The sequence below is a fragment of the Corythoichthys intestinalis genome, chromosome 13, assembly GCF_030265065.1.
Source record: "Corythoichthys intestinalis isolate RoL2023-P3 chromosome 13, ASM3026506v1, whole genome shotgun sequence".
NCBI lineage: Eukaryota > Metazoa > Chordata > Actinopteri > Syngnathiformes > Syngnathidae > Corythoichthys > Corythoichthys intestinalis.
The window spans coordinates 54,675,559-54,697,400 of record NC_080407.1 but is presented as its reverse complement, the minus strand read 5'-3'; the positions used below and the strand labels follow the sequence as shown (position 1 = coordinate 54,697,400).

At 41.8% G+C, this 21,842-nt stretch overlaps 2 protein-coding genes across 4 annotated transcripts in view; both read left to right on the top strand.

Annotated features, from left to right (window-relative positions):
• The first annotated feature begins 178 nt into the window (after positions 1-178).
• LOC130928901 (astrocytic phosphoprotein PEA-15) lies at positions 179-19,302 on the top strand. Its single transcript, XM_057855705.1, has 4 exons — positions 179-464; positions 15,220-15,391; positions 15,449-15,604; positions 17,906-19,302. The coding sequence occupies exons 2-4, from the start codon at positions 15,220-15,222 to the stop codon at positions 17,968-17,970; spliced, it is 393 nt and encodes a 130-aa protein (XP_057711688.1). The 5' UTR covers positions 179-464; the 3' UTR covers positions 17,971-19,302.
• Positions 19,303-21,469: 2,167 nt separating this feature from the next.
• Positions 21,470-21,842, top strand: part of LOC130928875 (SH3 domain and tetratricopeptide repeat-containing protein 1) — a 29,011-nt gene continuing 28,638 nt past the window's right edge. For all 3 annotated transcript variants that reach the window (XM_057855666.1, XM_057855665.1, XM_057855664.1), the window contains exon 1: positions 21,470-21,634. The gene's annotated coding sequence lies outside the window, so the exon portion shown is untranslated. The remainder of the gene's footprint in view (positions 21,635-21,842) is intronic.

Genomic DNA, 21,842 nt, shown 5'->3' with positions numbered 1-21,842 from the left:
CTGCAAAAACGTGACTGGTTTTGTCAGCTATCTGGCAAATTATTAGTTTAGATGTTCTCTAATGAGTTTTGGACACTTGTGGTGAGGGATAGTGTTGGTCGTAGGAAGCATCTGTTTTTTATTGACGATCTCTGGACGCTTGGTTGAAGCGTGACCGAGAAAGAGAGAGAGGGAGAGGGAGAGAGAGAGAGAGAGAGACGGGAAAGGCGTTTCCACGCTTGGTCGCCGGTTTTCGGTTCACTCTTTAGCGGAGAGCAGTCACGAGCATCGTCGGCGCGTCCACGTCAAGGCTTCAGTTCCCACGCCGAGGAGCCGCTCTCTCCTCCTCATCTTCATCGCATCATCGTGCGTCCGGACTTGTGGCTTTTCTCCTCTCGCAAACGTCTGATTCGGTTGAACCGGCTCTGATTTGAGCTCACCTCCAACGTCAAGCTTCATCGCTGCGACGCTTGGCCGCGCGCGAGGTGAGGAAATGATTCGGGGTCCAAAATTGCGTGACACCACCACTCTCAGTTCGTCTTATCCTGCCCACGTGCTGAAGAGTCAAGTCTGCATATTCACCATTTGGCTATTTATCTGAATTGGGTTGGCTGTCATTCCCTTAAAACTCACCTACTTGCTGTTTTTGTGCTCAGGCCAAAGAAACGATGACAAAACTCGGCACCATCTAGTGGCGTGTTGAGCTCAAGTACGTCGAGGACGGGATAATATTCGACGCCATTTCACAAAACCTTATTGTTAACTTTCGTAGGGGTGATTATTTTGGAGAAAAATAGAACGTCGACGCTGTCTCGTGGCGTTTTGGCGTCAAGGAAGTGAGTTGAGTTTTGGAAAAATAGTGCTTTGTTGCCATTTTGGATCAGTTTTTGTGCATCATTAAACCATGATAAGTGAGTTAAAGAGCTTTATTTGGACAAAAAAATAGGGCTTTCGCACCATTTTGTGTCACGTGTAAAGAAAGTACACAATGTGGAAGTGAGATGAAGAATTTCTTTTCGACAAAATAGTGTTTTGGTGCTGTTTTTGGGTCATTTTTGTGCAACAGTGAGCAGATGGAAGAGATTTGTTTAGACAAAAGTACTGATTTGGCAGCATTTTGGGTTATGGGTGAAGGAACTACTATATTGAAGTGAAATGAAGTGTTTCTTCTCGACAAAATAATGTTTTTTGTGCTGTTTTGGGTAATTTTTGTGGAGCAGTGAGTGGATGGAAGACCCTTATTTTGTGATTTGGCACCATTTTGTGTCATGTGTCAAGAAAGTACACTATGTTGATGTGAGATGAAGAATTTCTTTTTGAGAAAAATATAGTTTTGGTACTGTTTTGGGTCGTTTTTGTGCCACAATGAGTGGATGGAAGAGATTTATTTAGACGAAAATGGGGATTTGGCGGCATTTTGTGTCATGTGTCAAGGAAGTACACTATGTTGAAGTGAGATGAAGAGTTTCTTCTTGACAAAATAGTGTTTTTGTGCAGTTTTGGGTCATTTTTATGTAGTAGTGAGAGGATGGAAGAGATTTATTTGGACAAAAATGGTGATTTGGCGGCATTTTCTGTCATGTGTCAAGGAAGTACACTATGTTGAAGTGAGATGAAGAGTTTCTTCTTGACAAAATAGTGTTTTTGTGCAGTTTTGGGTCATTTTTATGTAGTAGTGAGAGGATGGAAGAGCTTTATTTTGACAAAAATAGTGATTTTTCAGCATTTCATGCCCTATGTTAAGGAACTATGCTATGTTGATGTGAGATGATGATGTTTATTCATGACAAAATAGTGTTTTGTGCAGTTTTGGGTCATTTTTGTGCAGCAATGAGTAGATGGACGAGATTTATTATGACAAAAATAGTGATTTGGCACCATTTTGTGTCACGTGTCAAGGAAGTACACTATGTTGAAATGAGATGAAGAGTTTCTTTTCGACAAAATAGTGTTTTGGTGATGTTTTGGGTTATTTTTGTGCCGCAATGAGTGGCAGCAAGAGCTTTATTTTGACAAAAATAGTGAGTTGGCACTATTTTGTGTCCTGTGTCAAGGAAGTACACTATGTTGATGTGAGATGAAGAGTTTCTTTTTTGACAAAATAGTGTTTTGGTGCTGTTTTGGGTTACTTTTGTGCAGCGGTGAGTGAATGGAAGAGCTTCATTTAGACAAAAATAGTGATTTGGCACCATTTTGTGTCATGTGTCAAGGAAATACACTATGTTTAAGTGAGATGAAGAGTTTCTTTTGGACAAAATAGTGTTTTGGTGCTGTTTGGGGTTATTTTTGTGCAGCAGTGAGTGGCTGGTAGAGCTTTATTTTGACATTAATAGTGATTTGGCACTGTTTTGCGTCATGTGTTAAGGAACTACACGTTGTTGGAGTGAGATGAGGAGTTTCCACTTGATAAAATACTGTTTTTGTGCTGTTTTGGTTCATTCTTGTGCAGCAATGAGTGGATGGAAGAGATTTATTTGGACAAAAATAGTGATTTGGCACAGTTGTGTCATGTGTTAAGGAACTACACTATGTTGAAGTGATATTGACAAAAAGTGCTTTGTCAAATCCTGGTGTTCAGTATGTTGAAGTAAGTTTGGGTGTTTCATTTGTGCATTGCCTTCATCTTGTGATCATTTATAAATAATTTTGCGGGTATCACTTGTGGATTTTCTTGGCTTTCGCGGGTCACTTTGTGGGTTATCGTCGATGCTGCGTTCACTGGCTCCGCATCAGCGTCAATCAGTGTTGTTTTTGTGCGTGTGACTCAGCTATTCGGAGATCCGTCCATCGTTCGGGGCGACACAACTCGGCTTTTCATTCCCTTACTTCCTGTTTTTTGGCACGCGGCGTGGATGTTATTGTGAAGTTTGCGGTGTGGAGGCCATCCAAATCTTTCTTCAACATAAGCCTCCCAAACGGGGTGCTACGTCTGATCCGCCCGAGTAAAAAAACATTTCATTTTCATCTCGTGTTCAGACCACTGCATCAGCTGAGAAAGATATTTGAAATTTTGACAAAATGATCCCGCGATTGGTACGGTGATGGAACAGTGAGGGCTTTGTTGGGTGTCTTCCAGACAGGAAGTTTCTTGGGGGCATGACACGCGCTTTCTCCACTTTTTTTGCTAGCAAAACTGACGAGTCAGAGATGCTTTAGAAATAAGCTGTTTTTACATTGAGAAGCACATCAAAAACTTACAGCTTTTAAACCAATTTTAAGCAGTGTTGTTTTCATCATTGACATTGTACAGTGGGGCAAATAAGTATTTAGTCAACCACCAATTGTGCAAGTTCTCCTACTTGAAAAGATTAGAGAGGCCTGTAATTGTCAACATGGCTAAACCTCAACCATGAGAGACAGAATGTGGAAAAAAAAAAACAGAAAATCACATTTATTTCCAAATTAGAGTGGAAAAAAAAAGTATTTCATCACCTACAAACAAGCAAGATTTCTGGCTGTCAAAGAGGTCTAACTTCTAATGAGGTCCAACGAGGCTCCACTCGTTACCTGTATTAATGGTACCTGTTTTAGCTCATTATCGGTATAAAAGACACCTGTCCACAACTTCAGTCAGTCACACTCCAAACTCCGCTATGGCCAAGACTAAAGATCTGTCGAAGGACACCAGAGACAAAATTGTAGACCTGCACCAGGCTGGGAAGACTGAATCTGCAATAGGTAAAACGCTTGGTGTAAAGAAATCAACTGTGGGAGCAATTATTACAAAATGGAAGACATACAAGACCACTGATAATCTCCCTTGATCTGGGGCTCCATGCAAGAACTCACCCCGTGGCGTCAAAATGATAACAAGAACGGTGAGCAAAAATCCCAGAACCACACGTGGGGACCTAGTGAATGACCTATAGAGAGCTGGGACCAAAGTAACAAAGGCTACTATCAGTAACACAATGCACCGCCAGGGACTCAAATCCTGCACTGCCAGACGTGTCCCCCTGCTGAAGAAAGTACACGTCCAGGCCCGTCTGCGGTTCGCTAGAAATCATTTGGATAATCCAGAAGAGGACTGCGAGAATGTGTTATGGTCAGATGAAACCAAAATAGAACTTTTTGGTAGAAACACAGGTTCTCGTGTTTGGAGGAGAAAGAATACTGAATTGCATCCGAAGAACACCATACCCACTGTGAAGCATGGGGGTGGAAACATCATGCTTTGGGGCTGTTTTTCTGCAAAGGGACCAGGACGACTGATCTGTGTAAAGGAAAGAATGAATGGGGCCATGTATCGAGAGATTTTGAGTGAAAATTGAAGATGAGACGTGTCTTGGTCTTTCAGCATGACAATGACCCCAAACACACAGCCAGGGCAACAAAAGAGTGGCTTCGTATGAAGCATTTCAAGGTCCTGAAGTGGCCTAGCCAGTCTCCAGATCTCAACCCCATAGTAAATCTGTGGCGGGAGTTGAAAGTCCGTGTTGCCCAACGACAGCCCCAAAACATCACTGCTCTAGAGGAGATCTGCAAGGAGGAATGGGCCAAAATACCAGCAACAGTGTGTGAAGAGTTACAGAAAACGTCTGGCCTCCGTTATTGCCAACAAAGGGTACATAAGAAAGTATTGAGATGAACTTTTGGTATAGACCAAATACTTATTTTCCATCATGATTTGCAAATAAATTCTTTAAAAATCAAACAATGTGATTTTCTGTTTTTTTTTTCCACATTCTGTCTCTCATGGTTGAGGTTTACCCATGTTGACAATTACAGGCCTCGCTTATATTTTCAAGTGGGAGAACTTGCACAATTAGTGGTTGACTAAATACTTATTAGCCCATCTGTATTTGCCCTGCCTGAGCATAGGACTACCTCATATATATTTTATATTTATTTAGATTTTATACTTTTATTCTTGCAAGCCACTTCGAGATTTTTAACTGTCCTGCACTGTAAAGGGAGATGCTCCACAATTTCATTGTACACTATATAATGACGATAAAGGGCTATTCTATTCTATTCTATTCTATTCTATTCTATTCTATTCTATTCTATTCTATTCTATTCTATTCTATTCTAAATTCGGTGGGTGACAACTTATAGTAAATGTGGTCCCGAAATTTACTGTAAGACTAGGAGGAAAATTAATGGGGTTGCCAAAAGCAACAACGGTTTTAAGTAGAGATGTCCCGATCGATCGGGTCCGATCATGTCATTTTCAAAGTATCGGAATCGGCAAAAAAATATCGGACATGCCTTTTTTTAATATATATATATTTATATATATATATTTTAATTAAATCGTTTTCTAATTTTATTTAACGTTACGGACATAATGTATTACACTCTTTCAGAGTCTTTAGTTTAAGCTTAAGGTAGGGTTATCAAATTTATCGCGTTACCGGCGAGAATGAATATTTTTTACATTTATCACGTTACAATATTTAACGCAATTAACGCATGCGCTGCACGACCCACTCACGCATTGTCGCGTTCAATCTATAATGGCGCCGTTTTACCTATACAGTATATAGAGCTAAAAGGCAGCGTAAAATGAGTAGAGAGAATTTTGGCAGCCTTTGGAGCCTTTTTTAAATGGCTAAAGCCTTACAATCCCTTTCCCAACGATTAGAATAATCGTGGGAAGCAATGTGGGGAAGAAAGATAGTAGTTGATCTTTTTCTTAACAGCCTATGTTATTTCCCAACGCAGAGAAGATACAGTATATTAATTGGTACCACGACGCACAGTCATGGTTGCACTTCCCATCATGCATTTGGGCAGAAGTTAAATGGCTACAATATCATTTACTGAAAGCTCAATAAATACACTAGATGGCAATATTTAGTCACAATATACAAAGTCATATTTATCCTTTAAGAATTACAATTCTTTCTGTCCGTGGATTTCTCTCACAGAAAGAATGTTAATAATGTAAATGCCATCTTGAGGATTTATTGTCATAATAAACAGATACAGTACTTATGTACTGTATGTTGAATGTATATATTCGAGTTTTATTCATTTTTTTCTTAATGCATTGCCAAAATGTATATGATCGGGAAAAATTATCGGGAATTATTGGAATCGGATCGGGAGCAAAAAAACATGATCGGAACAACCCAAGTTTTAAGCTAGCCCATTGTCGGTGCTTGATGTCCAATCCATTTGAATTGGGAGATTTGACAGCGATAAACTCATTGATACCTGTCATCATCATTGGCGCTGAAAGAGAGGGAAAAAAACAGCTAATTCTTCTCCAATATGCTGCGATTACAGTCAAAAAATTAGCATAAATAAATAGTACATTTTACATTCTTCATGAATTCCATTGAAAATTAACATTTGTACATGAATTCACTGTTGGAAAAAAAAAATCCATGTTTTGCTTTCTAGTGCAAACAAAATACAAAGATTAATCCATAAATATTGAAACATCATTTATAGTATGTATTTCTGTTGATCATGTCTTGATTAAAAATGACACAACATCATGGAATGAGTCATCTTTTTCATTGATGATGATTACGACGGAGGATATTTTAGACTCTGACGTGGACCGACTCCTTCCGAAGCCACTCGTGCGTGCTCTCTCGCAGGAGTCGGGGGAGGGGGGCGTCGGCGCGTGGGGGGGCTGCGATGGACTCTTCCGCACTGGTTTAATCAGCACACAGTGCCCTCCTCTTCCTCCCCCTCCTCCTCCCGGAGGCGCTGAGATATTTTTATCCGCTGCAAAGCTTCCTGGATAACGAAGCATCCACCTCACAAAATGTGTTTTGTTGTATTTTTTTTTTTGTCTCCACCCAAAAAACAACGTTAACCTTAAACGTTCTTTGGAATATTGGAAATGATAAAATTGTAAGGTGTCCCGCAAGGCTCAACGCTAGAACCCAAGTTGTTCATGAAATGACGTCACATTAACTCATTAGCTGCCATTGACAACCAATCCATTTTGACTAGGAGGGCTACCAGCTAGCATTATTGTTGTATTTTAAGCTAAAATGTGGATTTATTGTATTTAGTAGGGCTGCAGCTATCGAATATTTTAGTAGTCGATTAATCGATGGACTAGTTAGTTCGATTAATCGAGTAATCGGATAAGGAACATGAACATTTAAAATACCAGAGCTGAGCCTCAAACGATATCAATTTTTTATTTTATTTTTTTTAAATGAGGATGTATGTACAACAAAAGAACAATTGGCTAACTTACACAGAAAAAGTCCGCTAGCTTAAATGCTAGTTTTTTTGTTGTTTTTTTTTACAATCCTCTTAAAAACGGTTCGGACACATATTCCCACAAAAACCGGCTAAATATACCTATGAACTAAATTAAGAATATATTAAAAACATTAGCTCAAACAAAAACTTAGCTTACATTGGTCTTAACGGGGAGCAGTTGGATTCAGCCATGTGAAAAGAGGCAGACCAGAGGGCAGTGTATCCACCCTCATCAATAAAACTAAATGCAAACACTTTCAAAACAAACCATTACAACGCCACTTTAATTCAACGAATACTCGAAGCAACAAAATTTAATTCGAATATTTTTTTCTAATCGAATACTCGAGTAAATCGATTAATCGTTGCAGCACTAATATTTACTACAACCCCTAGCCAAAAGTATGGAATCACCAGTCTCGGACGAGCACTCACTCAGACATTTTATCATGGAGAACAAACTCCGATAAAAAGCTTGAAATAAATAGTGAATTAGTTCAAAAGTGCAAATTTTTAGCATTCAGAAACACTAAAAGAAACGAATAAAAAACATTTTGGTGGTCAGTAAATGTTACTTTTATAGAGCAAGTCCAGGGAAATATATACGGAATCACTCCATTCTGAGGAAAAAAAATATGGAATCATGAGAAACAAACAAAGAAATAACAATCAAAACACATCTCTAGTATTTAGTAGCACCACCTCTGGCTTTTATGACAGCTTGCAGTCTTTGAGGCATGGACTTGATGAATATTCTTCATCAATTTGGTGCCAACTCTCTTTGATTGCAGTTGCCAGATCATCCTTGCAGGTCGGAGCCTTGCTGTGGCCCATCTTTTTCAATTTCCACCACAGGTTTTCAATAGGGTTGAGATCCGGGCTATTTGCAGGCCATGCTTTCCATATCATCAAGGACTGAGGGAATTTTGATGTTTGATGTTGTTCTTTGTAAATCTCACTGGAACAGCACCAAACAAAAGTTCCAGCATCATCACCTTGTCCAATGCATATTCTTGACTCTTGACATGTTGATGTTTTCTTCAGGCAGTCATCTTTGTAAATCTCACTGGAACATCACCAAACAAAAGTTCCAGCATCATCACGTTGTCCAATGCAGATTCTTGACTCTTGACAAGGTGATGATGCTGGAACTTTTGTTTGGTGCTGTTCCAGTGGGCTTTTTATCTGAGTATGTTCTACATGATAAAATGTCTTAGTGAGTGCTTGTCCGAGACTGGTGATTCCATACTTTTTGCTAGGGGTTGTATTAAGAGACTTAAGATAAAAAGTAGAGGTCGACCAAAATGTGATTTTCAAATGCCCAAGACAATACAGATATCTAAAAAAATATATATATATATAGCCGATTGCCGATATCCAAAGCCGATTCTGTTAGCCTATATTTAAGTCCGACATTGTTTTCAAGTATTTAACCCACGAGGACGTCACGACGAGATGTAAACAAGTGAGAGTTTAAGAGGATGCTCGTCATGCTCAAGTTAATGCTAACATGAATGCTATGCTAACGCTACGTGTTACACTTCGAGTGTAAGGAACACTCAGTAAAAAACTTAAAAGGTGAATGCAACATTGCATATTCTCTCTCTCAAAAAATAAAATAAAATAAAACAGCCTGAAGCTTCCTGTTGCAACCTGCCTTCAAGCTGCTGCAGGGTCCTTCCGGGGTCCTACCGTCAGCCACAGTTGCCCACAAAGATGCCTGATCAAAATCCTCATCGAAATGTTGGAAAAAAACTCCATATATCGGTTGGATTGAGACAAATTTTAAGTCAACAATTTCTCTAATCGATTCATCGAAGCAACCCAAATACCTACAGGTAAAGAAACGATGATGTATCGTGTGTATGGGTCGCACTTCTAACTTGTATTAAAAAGGAATTAACGATATCAATCTCATGAGAACGACAAATGATTATTGATGCCGTATGTGTATCGTGTTACAATAGAAACGGTTACCTAGCAACCCCCGCTACTGTCTAACAGTGCACGCTTGGCTTTGGTCGTCGCCATGGCAACTGAATCGGAGGTGGAAAAATTCCTCTGGTGGCGAGAAGATGACGGATTTTTTTCTGCCAAATTTTCCAGGAGTGGATTTCAAATAGATTGGACGTCTAGCGCCGTCAATGTTAGCCAATGAGTTAACGATGCCATTCAATTGCTATGGCACTGAAACATAATAATTCAAATCCACTGGTAGAAAATGACTACTGTTATCTAGAACAGGGGTCCCCAACCTATTCCACTAAGGCACACTGTGGGTGCAGGATTTCATTCTTACCAAACAAGATGACAACACTTTTTCCCCAATCTGGTGTTTTACAAGTGCAATCAGTTGATTGCAGTCAGGTGTGGCTTGTTTTAGCAGAAGCCTCATTGGTTCAACTGTCTCTGCTGGATCGGCTGGAACAAAAACCAGGACCCACAGTGTGCCTTGAGGACTGGGTTGAAAACCCCTGATCTAGAAGGAGTTCCACAATTCACTCAAACAGTTCCAACCGCAAAACAAAATGGCCGCGCACAATGTAGTGGCTGGAGATTGTCGACGACGGCGGTTTTGCTCATCCGTGCGCGTTGTGTGAAGCGCTAATCTGCGTCGCCGAATGTAGGCCAGTGGCCCACTTGCCATTGAGCAGAAAAGAAGATTTGCTCACATCTGCGCCGGGCTTTCTCTCGCTCCGTTTGGCCGGTCGGCGGCTGTCACCGTGGCAACAACGCCCTAGCGGGAGGCCGCGGCCTTTCGGTCTAAACTCGTTTAAAATGAACAATGCTCGTGAGCATTTAGTTGTACCGTTATCACGATACATACAGTGGTGTGAAAAAGTATCTGAACCTCTTGGAATTTCTCACATTTCTGCATAAAATCACCATCAAATGTGATCGGATCTTTGTCAAAATCACACAGATGAAAAAACAGTGTCTGATTTAACTAAAACCACCCAAACATTTACAGGTTTTTATATTTTAATGTGAATAGTATGCAAACAATGACAGAAGAGGGAAAAATAAGTAAGTGAACCATCACATTTAATATTTTGTGCCACCCCCGGCCCCTTTGGCAGCAATAACTTGAACCAGACGCTTCCTGTAGCTGCAGATCAGTCTGGCACATCGATCAGGACTAATCTTGGCGCATTCGTCTCTACAAAACTGCTATAGTTCAATCAGATTTCTGGGATGTCTGGCATGAATCGCTGTCTTTAGGTCATGCCACAGCATCTCAATGGGGTTCAAGTCTGGACTTGGCCACTCCATAACGTGTATTTTGTTCTTCTGAAACCATTCTGAGGTTGATTTACTTCTGTGTTTTGAACCATTATCTTTTTGCAGCATTCATCCTCTTTTTAAGAGACACTCTCAGGTTTTCCTGCAAAACTTTTGAATTCATTCGTCCATTAATGATTGCAAGTTGACCAGTCCCCGAGGCAGCAAAACAGCCCCAACTCATGATGCTTCCTCCTCCATGCTTCACTAAAGGATGAGGTGTTGATGTTGGTGAGCTGTTCCATTTTTCCTCCACGCATGACCTTGTGTGTTACTCCCAAACAATTCAACTTTGGTTTTATTAGTCCACAAAATATTTTTGCCAAAACTTCGGTGGAGTGTCCAAGTGCCATTAAACTAGTAACAATGTTTTTTTAGACAGCAGTGCCTTCTTCCTCCCATGAACATCATTCTTGACCATCTAGTTGATGTGTGCACAGAGATATTGGACTGTGCCAGTGATTTCTGTAAGTCTTTAGCAGACATTTTAGGGTTCTTTTTTTTACCTCTGTGAGTATTCTGCGCTGTACTATTAGCGTCCTCTTTGGTGGATGGCCACTCCTTGGGAGAGAAGCAACAGTGCCAAACCCTCTCCATTTGTAGACAAGTTCTCTGACTGTCGACTTAGGAACCTCAGCTTTTCGAGACGGTTTTGTCTTTCAGGTCCTCCGCTTGTTTGTTTTCAATTCAGGTGAGACGGCTAGACTGGAGTGCGAAATAAAAGACTGGAGGCAAGAGATCATTACTGCGCAGTTTTAATTTCAGAAATTTCTGGTGCATTCAGTGACAGAACAAAAGCTGTGTAGAGAAATGCACGCTGAACAGAGAGCTCGGCGTTGCTTATATGCTGTACAGATAAGGAGGTGTGTCTGGTGATTTAACTCCAAAATAGGTCATGAGCCTTGCTGGTTGGCAGTTAAAAGTCAATGATTATCTGAGGCAAAACTAAATGTCAGCGGTTTGCTGTGAAAACAACTCCATTTAGGGACATGATAGCATTAGGCGAGATGCATACTGACTTCATTTTGTATCCTTTCCCAGCTTTATACAAATCAACAATCCTTGATCGCAGGTCTTCAGATAGCTCGTTTGACCGAGCCACAATGCACATCAGACAATGCTTTTCATCGAGAGAATTCTTACTAGGTGTGTGTTTTATAGTGGGCAGGGCCGCTTTAAACCACTCATGATTAAACAACTGTGATTGGGCACACACCTGACTTAAAATGTTTGGTAAAAATTGGTTTCAATTGCTCCATAAGTCTCCTTAGGCAGAGGGTTCACTTACTTATTCTCATTTTTTTTCATGCTATCCTTATTAAAATATGAAAACCCATAAATGTTTAGGTGGTTTTCGTTCAAGCAGACACTGTTTTTTCATCTGTGTGATTTTGACAAAGATCAGATCGCATTTGATGGAGATTTTATGCAAAAATGTGAGAAATTCCAAGAGGTTCAGATACTTTTTCATACCACTGTATGTATCGTGATAATGGTGATAATGGTTACAGTTAAAGAGTTACCCCGAGAGTCCCGTTCATACTTTTGCAATCAAATACAAAATTTCAGTCTCGATACTTTTCGATACATTTGACAACCTCAATTAGTTGTCCATTCATCGTGTCGGCTCTCGTAGCGACAAATGCACAGAAACAGATTGTGGGTGAGCACGGATGTGTCCCGCATGCAGATGGAAGACACATTTGTCTGCCAGAAGGCCAACAAAGAGACAAAGAAAAGAGCTGAATGGCAAACTTCCTGCGGGCTCCGCTCACTTCCTGTCCCGCGCCTAGCGAGAGGAAGACTGTTCAGTTCTTTCTGAAAGCAGATTTCCTCATACAAAAAATCAGTTTTTGCTACTTTTCTATTCAACAGGGTGAATCTCGGGTCAACGGGCGTCCAGCCAGACAAAGACTGCGCCCGGTCACGCAAGCGTCGTCAGGCCTAATTCGCTAATCCGTTCAAAATCCCGCCGCTGTGCGCTTCAACTGGCGAGCGAGATCATGCGGATCCGCCCTTACATTTAGGCTGCGTTCAGACGGCAGTCATATCTGATTCCGATCAGATTCCTCGTGTCCAAATCAGATCTGGGCCTGTTCAGACCTTTTGATACACCTGACAAGTTGCTTTGGCAACGAAGGCGTCATCCAGCATAGTGACGTCACGGACAGTCAAAACCAGTCTGATAGGCATCTTGTCCATATCTGATATGGAACGACCTCGCCCATGTGGTTTCAAGGCTGCGTTCAGACTGTAGGCATATGTGATTCCAATCAGATTTCTCCTCAAATCTGATTTTTAGGGCTGACTGATCATACTGTTTTTTCCAAGTATCCAAATCAGATATTGGCCTGTTCAAACTGGGACTCATTATGATTTCAGGGCTAAATCTCTCTGAACAAGGCTTTAGACCAGGGGTCTCCAAACAGGTCCTCAAGGGCTTTTGGTTTTTGTTCCTAAAGATCAAGCACAGACAGTAACCAATGAGGTTTCTCCTAAAACTGCAATTGACTGATTGCAATGGTAAAACACCAGATTAGTGAAAAGATGTCATATTGTTTTGACATAGACGGACAGTCAAAACCCATCTGAGCTCATCAGACTGAGAAGCATCTAGTCCATATGGGGTATAAAACCATCTCCTGCATGTGGTTTCAAGGCTGCGTTCAGACTGCATCTGATTCCAATCGGATTCCTCCTTACATCTAATTCTTAGGGCTGACTGATCTGTCTCTAAATCAGATTTGGGCCTGTTCAGACCGGGCCAGATTATGGACACACCTGACAGGTTTCTGGATGGGCTAAAAACCAGATTTAGACTGCCAGTCTGAACAATAGTTTAGACCAGGGGTCTCCAAACAGGTCCTCAAGGGTTTTTGGTTTTTGTTCATAAAGATTGAGCACAGACAGTTTAACCAATGGCGTCCATCCATCCATCATCTACCGCTTAATCCAGGGTCAGGTCGCGTGGGCAGCACCTTTAGCAGGGAAGCCCAGACTTCCCTCTCCCTCAGCCACTTCAACTAGCTCCTCTGGCAGGGATCCCAAGGCGTTCCTAGGCCAGCCGAGAGAGGTAGTCTCTCCAGCGTGATTTTAGGATCTGATCTGTGTCCAAATCATATCTGGGCCACATTATGGACACACCTGACAGGTTTCTGTGGCTTCTGGATGGGCTAAAAACCAGATTTAGACTACCAGTCTGAACAATACTTTAGGCCAGGGGTCTCCAAACTGGGTTTTTGGTTCTTGTTCCTAAAGATTGAGCACAGACAGTTTAACCTATGAGATCCATCCATCCATCTAGCCATACTCTACCGCTTAATCCAGGGTCAGGTTGCAGGGACAGAAGCTTTAGCAGGGAAGCCCAGACTTCCCTTTCTCAAGCCACTTCAACCAGCTCCTCCGGTTTGATCCCAAGGCGTTCCCAGACGGGCCGAGAGACATAGTGTCTCCAGCGTGTCCTGGGTCGTCCCCGGGGCCTCGGACATCCCCGGAACACCTCTCCAGGAAGGCATCCAGGAGGCATCCGAACCAGATGCCCAGCCACCTCAACTGGCTCTTAATGCAGAGAAGTAGCGGCTCGACACTGACTGCATCTCTTCCTACCGTACCCTATCTCTAAGGGAGAGCCCGGACCTTTTGTATCTGGGATCTTGTTCTTTCGGTCACGACCCACAGCTCGTGACCATAGGTAAGGGTAGGAACGTAGATCAACTAGTAAATCAAGAGCTTCACCTTTCGGCTCTGCTCCTTCATCACCTACTACGGACCAATGAGGTCTCTGCTAAAACCGGGAGGACCTGACAACAATCGACTGATTACACTTGTAAGACACCAGATTAGAGAGAAGGTATCTTCTTGTTTTGTTGGAATTAAATCCTTCACCCTTCTTGGAATAGTTTGGAGACCCCTGGCATAGACTCAATGTGAGAAGATTGAGACAGATGTCTGAGAACGTAGTACTTCGTGAGATGCATATGACACTGTTTTGGCATTAACAGTGCAATAACAGTGACATTTGAGTGCAAAATGTTTAGTGACATCTCTTGGAAAGAAAATGTCTCAGTCTGTTAAAGAGGTGGATTATAGGGTGTGTATAGTCTTGCTCTTCCGAGGCACTGAAAATTGTAGATGTTGAACAAGAAGTTACCCGTAAAATTCCCAAATTCCACTCAAGAAGTGATTAGACATCTATCAGCGTCAACGGCAGTGCCACCGCATGTGGTCTCCGCACACACAAAGACTCGTTTGTGTTCACGGGAATGTGAGGCGCTGCCTCTCCACGCTCATCCCCAAGTTGCACTCGGGCCCGGGAGGGGGTGTTTGGGTGGTACATTTCGGGACATGGCACTGCTTCTTCTACTACTTCTTGGTAATGATTGTACAACAACATGACAGGAGTACATCATGCGCGTTTTGTCAAGTCATTGTGTGGGGGCAGGGTAGGGTGTCAGGAGCGACGCGGCTTGGGTAGCTCTGTTCATTGTATTCTCGCACAAAAGCAGCATTGGATGTGACATTGAACGCTCACGTTTAGTCGACGGCGCAAGACGTCCAATCTATTTAAAGTGGGAGGTTGGCAGCGAATGAACGAACGTTCATTCGCTGCCAACCTCCCAGTTTAAATAAATTGGATGTCTACTCGGGATAAACTCCCTGAACAATCAGTTCAACCGAAAGCTGACACTCTGAGGCTTTGGCGACCTCCGGTGTCAGATTGCGGCAACGACATCTGTTCTATATAGGTCACGGCTAAATGATGATTGTTTGCGTTTCTGTAAGATGGCGGAGTACAACTCCCTGCTCAGCGACCTGTCCGACAACATCACCAACGAGGACCTGGAGCAGCTCAAGTCGGCGTGTAAGGAGGACATCCCAGAGGAGCACAGCAACGCCATCGCGTCCTGCAAGGATTGGTTCACCTACCTGGAGAAGAATGACAAGCTAGCGCACGGTAAGTTCAACGCTAAAGTAAAAAAGTGGCGACTCGCTCGACTTCCGCGTCTTTCAGACAACCTGTCGTACATGGAGCACATCTTCGAGATCTCGCGGCGTCCCGACCTCCTGACCCGCGTGATCGAGTACCGCACCACCGTGCTGAAGATCGACGAGGACGACGAGATCGACACGAAGCTCACGCGCATCCCCTCGGCCAAGAAGTACAAAGGTGGGGGAAAACTCGGATTCTTTATCTTCCGCGTTGAATCGCTGAAAAATGAGACGTTATACAAAAATGTGCAGATTTTTTTATGGTCGCTTTTGCGGCTTCGCCTATCGACTCTGTTCCATCTTTAACATACTCCAAAATTCCATGACAAGTGGGCTTCTATTCAGTTTTTGCCCAAAAAATTCACACTTGGAATGCTTTTTGGGGCTATTCGCGTGATTCCGACTTTAATACTGTATATTCAACAAAAAATCATTCATTTTTTAACAAAATTTTACTTCATAAAGTGTCAAAATTGACAATTTGTCACCAAGACATCACAATTTTTTTACCAAAATTTCACAATTTTTCACCAAAACCTCAATATATCTCACCAAAATATCACCATTTGGACCAAAGCTTCAAACTTCACAATTTTTCGCTAAAACATCCTCATTGTCACCAAAAGTTCTCAAAGTTTCACCAAAACTTGACAAATTTTCACCAAAGCATCATACATTTTCACCAAAATTTCATGATTTTTTTTTTGTCATCAAAACTTCAGATTCTCACCAAAACATAATCATTTTGGACCAAAACTTCTCAAATTCTCACCAAAATGTCACAATTTCTCAGCAAAACGTCACAATTTCTTACCAAAACATCATTATTGATCACCAAGCATCATAATTCTTTACCAAAATTTCACGATTTTTCACCAAAACATCACAATTTCTCACCAAAACATAATTTTCACCAAAACTTCAGAGATTTTCTCCAAAGCAACAACAACACAAAACATCATCATTTTGGACCAAAACTTATCAAATTCTCACCAAATTTTCACAACCTCTCACTAAAACATTGCCATTTTGGACCAAAACTTCAGGCATCACTATTTCCCACCAGAACATCACAATTTCTCACCAAAACATCACAATTTTTTTCACCAAAACATCACAATTTCGTCACCAAATTTCACAAAATTCCACCAAAAGTTGATTATTTCTCACCAAAATATCCTAATTTCGGACCAAAACATTAGTATATCTTACTAAAACTTCACTATTCTTAACAAAAAAGTTCACAAATGTTTACCAAAACATCAGGATGACACACATAAACATCAGCATTTTTCACCAAACCTCACAATTTCTTATCAGAATGTCACATTTTTTTCACCAAAACCTCACATATTTCTCACAAGAAATTCACATTTTCTCACCAAAACATCACCATTTTGGACCCAGACTTCAGACTTCACCATTTCTCACCAAAACATCACAATTTCATCATTAAATTTCACAAATTTCCACCAAAACTTGATCATTTCTCACCAAAATATCCTCATTTCGGACCAAAACATTAGTATATCTTACCAAAACTTCACGATTGTTCACAAAAAAGTTCATAAATGTTTACCAAAACATCATCATTACACACCTAAACATCTGCATTTTTCACCAAAACCTCACAGTTTCTCATCAGAATGTCACAATTTTTTCACCAAAACCTCACATATTCCTCACCGGAAATTCACATTTTCTCACCAAAACATCACCAATTTGGACCCAGACTTCACCATTTCTCACCAAAACATCACAATTTCGTCATCAAATTTCACAAATTCAACCAAAACTTGATTATTTCTCACCAAAATATCCTCATTTTGGACCAAAACATTAGTATATCTTACCAAAACTTCACTATTGTTCACAAAAAAGTTCACAAATGTTCACAAAAACATCAGCATTTTTGATCAAAACTTTTCAAATTCTCACCAAATTTTCACAACCTCTCACCAAAACATTGCCATTTTGGACCAAAACTTCAGGCATCACTATTCCCCTCCAGAACAACACAATTTCTCACCAAAACATCACAATTTTTTTCACCAAAACATAGCCATTTATCACCAAAGCATCATAATTTTTCACCACAATTTCACGATTTTCTTTTTTTGGTCACTTTTGAAAATTCACAATTCCTCACCAAAATATCATCATTTTGGACCAAAACATCAGCATTTCCCACCAAAACTACACTATTTTTCACCAAAAAGTTCACAAATGTTCACCAAAACATCAGCATTTTTCATCAAAACTTTACAATTTCTCATCTGAATTGTACAATTTTTCACAAAAACTCCACAATCTTTTACCAAAACTTCACCATTTTTCACTAAATGCTCAACATTTTTCACCAAAATTTCATGATTTTTCTAATCAACAACTCAATTTCAACAGTCAGTGACGCTAAGGGGGGTTACCTGTTAATGAGAAATTTACGAGTACATACTGAAATTTCCTCTCGCTCCCGCAGACATCATCCGCCAGCCGTCCGAAGACGAGATCATCAAGTTGGCGCCGCCGCCCAAGAAGGCGTGAGAGCGACCGACCGTTCGACGACACCGGGCTCTCGCGGGCGACCACTCTGACGAGCAAAGAGCGTATTTGTCCTCTCCCGCCCGACACGGTTTTTCACGTTCGACGGTTGTGCCCCGCCCGCCCGCGTTTGGATGTCTTTGTTTCTTTATGTGAGCTTTCGTGTCCACGAGGAGAGACCAAATCTAACTTTTGCGCTAAACCGACACTGTGTTCCGACTCCTAAATGTTCCGAAAATTCACCCGAGGCAGGTTTGTGTTTTCATTAGCTCCCAAAAAAAACAATTCGACAAAAACATCCCCGTTCATTTCAGGTCATTTGCTGTTGATTTCCCATCCATCCATGTTGGTTTTGAGAAAATGGACAGCAAGTGACCTGGCAATATCCCAAAATAAATAGGAAGCGACTCAAAATCAACAGGAAGTGACCTGTTAGCAACCTGTCCATTGCTATTGACTATTTTAACACTGACACGTTCTTAAAACGATATATCGATTCTTTGCGGGGGGCATATCGATAACCTTTTGGGATACAGAGCATCTCGATTCGAAGTAACACGACTTTATCAAAGCATTCCCTCCAGCGTAGGAATCGCTTTTTGCTAATGGTTTCCACAGACGCGCGCGTCTCTCCATTTGCTTTTGTCGTTAACGTAGCCGATCGTAAAGAGACTTGCGCTCCCACTCCTTCCTCCGTTGAGTGGGAATTCTTCAAACTTTGTTTGGGCCTTCCGCACTGGCGATTTGTCGTAACATTCGTGACCCAGCGACTTCCCCTTTTGTCCTTTTCGTTTTCGGAATGCGCGTGAAGCTTTCCCGCTCGGTCGCCACGGTAACTGTGAGCCAATCGTCGACGAGGCGCATAGCAGAACAACATATCAACGACTAATGATGTCCGATATCAATTTCCATCGCGAGTACATATCAAGTTGGGAAAGTGAGGCGGATATTTCGTGAAGTTCTTTTGATTTGTGCTTCAAGACTGTTTGTTTTTCCATTTTTTTCAAATATGTAAATATGTATTTTGAATAGAGACCACTGTGTTCATTTGCTATGATTTAATTTATTTGGGACCGATATATCGTCGCTTAACGCTCGACTAACCGGCGGCGACGGGATCGTCGGTTTTGCCGAGGGAAAAAAAAAACCGTCGCGCGTCTCTGGAGTTTGCATGATTTGGAGAAGTCATTCCGGATTGTTTTCCCGACAAAGTGTTTTATTCCGCCGAACGTGAAATTGCTGCTTGTTGTCATGATTTCGAGTCAAATGTAATAATGCCATTTTGTCATTGTGCTCAAAAGAAAATAAATATATTTAAATATATTTGCTAACCTACATGGCGTTGAGCGTGTCTTTATTTACTGCTGATGTGTCGCAGCACTATTGTCTTTGGCGCCCTCTGGTGGTAAATGAGAAAAACGACGGGACAGCAATAAACATGCGTTTCAGCTGGCATTTGCGTTGCGACATTGACGGCGAGAGACGTCCAATCCGTTTTGACTGGGGGGGGGGCTTCCCAATTCAAATGGATTGGACGTCTATCTCTGTCAATGGCAGTGATTGTGTTTACATATCGTAATTGAGGGAAGCTTTCATTGACGCATAAGTAGGTCAATGCCATTGACGGCCATGTACGTCCATGCCATTGATGGCCATGTATGTCCATGACATTGGCATTCACGTACGCCCTTGCCATTGACGGCCATATATGTCCATGCCATTGACGGCCATGTACATCCTTGCCATTGACACCAATGTACGTCCATGCCATTGATAGCCATGTATGTCAATGCCATTGACACTCACGCACATCCTGCCATTGACAGCAATGTATGTCCATGCCATTGATGGCCATGTACGTCCTTTTCATTGACGGCCATGTACGTCCATGCCATTGACGGCAATATGTGTCGATTCTATTGATACCACTGTACTTGGATTCCATTGACACATATGTAAGTCGATCCCATTGGCGACCATGTACGTCCATGCCATTAACAGCAATGTATGTCCATGCCATTTACGGCCATATATGTCGATTCTATTGATACCAATGTATGTCCATGCCATTGACAGTCATGTACGTCCTTGCCATTGACAGCCATGTACGTCCATGCCATTGACACCAATCTATGTCCATGCCATTAACAGTCATGTACGTCCTTGCCATTGACAGCCGTGTACGTCCATGCCATTGAAACCAATGTATATCCATGCCATTGACAGCCATGTACGTCCATGCCATTGACACCAATGTATGTCCATGCCATTGCAGCCAAATATTTCCATGCCATTGACATTCACGTACGTCCTTGCCATTCACCGCCATGTACATCCATGCCATTGACGGCCATGTACGTCCTTGCCATTGAGGCCATGTACGTCCATGCCATTGTTAGCCATGTATGTCCATGCCATTGTTAGCCATGTGTGTCCATGCCATTGACATTCACGTACATCCATGCCATTGACATTCACGTACGTCCATGCCAATGACGGCCATGTACGTCCATGCCAAAGACAGTCATGTACGTATGTTCTTGCCATTGATGGCCATATATGTCGATTCTATTCATACTAATGTACTTGGATTCCATTGACGCATATGTAAGTCCATGCCATTGACAGTCAGGTAAGTCCTTACCATTGACGGCCATGTATGTCAATGCCATTGACGACCATGTATGTCCATGCCATTGACACCAATGTAAGTCCATGCCATTGACGACCATGTATGTCCATGCCATCGACACCAATGAATGTCCATGCCATTGACAGCCATGTACGTCCTTGCCATTGACAGCCATGTACGTCCATGCTATTGACATCAATGTACGTCCATGCCATTGACAGCCATGTATGTCCATGCCATTGACAGCAATGAATGTCCATGCCATTGACAGCCATGTATTTCCATGCCATTGACATTCACGTACGTCCATGCCATTGACGGCCATGTATGTCCTTGCCAGTGACGGCCATGTACGTTCATGTCATTGACCGCCATATACTAGTAGGTCCATTCTATTGATACCAATGTACTTGTATTCCATTGACACATATGTAAGTTGATGCCATTAACGGCCATGTACGTCCTTGCCATTGACAGTCATGTACGTCCTTGCCATTGACGGCCATGTACGTGCTTGCCATTGACAGTCATGTATGTCCTTGCCATTGACGGCCATGTACGTCCATGCCATTGACGACCATATATGTCGATTCTATTGATACCAATGTACTTGGATCCCATTGACGCATATGTAAGTTGATGCCATTGACGGCCATGTCCGTCAAAATATCAACAGGAAATGACCAAATATCAACAGGAGGAGACCATATATGTCTCCAAATCAATGGGAAGTGAGTTTTTCCCCAATCACAGTAGACGCCAGGGGGCGTAGCTTTACCGGTGTCTACTTAATTATGTTCAGGTGTGGTGCGGTGCAGAGTCTGCCGACCGAGTGCACATGGGTTTTGTTTACTCGTGTATTTGGTAAAAAACTGTTCTCAAATTTGGAGAAATGACATCAAATTGACAAGTTTCCAGTCAAACCATTAATTTAGAAGCCGGTCATTGGGTGTGAAGAAAGCTTGTGTTGCCTTGGGAGATGGAATACTTGTTTTTCTCCGTACTTCTGCAGCCCATGTGAAGACCAGCAATAAGGTACTCGCGTTTAGCACAGTCAAAAGTGGCAAAGTAAAAGCTGAAAGCAGCTAAAACTGCAAATAAAACAATAAACACGTCAACGGTAGTGCTGTTAACCCGTTAAAGTAGTTGCACTATTAAATTTGCCCACTAGAGAGAGACATTTTTCAGAGATCAAGATTTTTTATTTATTGACTCCAATTTTAAAAAAACGAATTGGCGTCAA

Coding starts and splice junctions, on each gene's coding strand:
- LOC130928901 (XM_057855705.1), top strand. CDS start 15,220: ATGGCGGAGTACAACTCCCTGCTCAGCGACCTGTCCGACAACATCACC. Junction 15,392..15,448: donor GAATGACAAGCTAGCGCACG/GTAAGTTCAACG, acceptor CGCGTCTTTCAG/ACAACCTGTCGTACATGGAG. Junction 15,605..17,905: donor CTCGGCCAAGAAGTACAAAG/GTGGGGGAAAAC, acceptor TCGCTCCCGCAG/ACATCATCCGCCAGCCGTCC.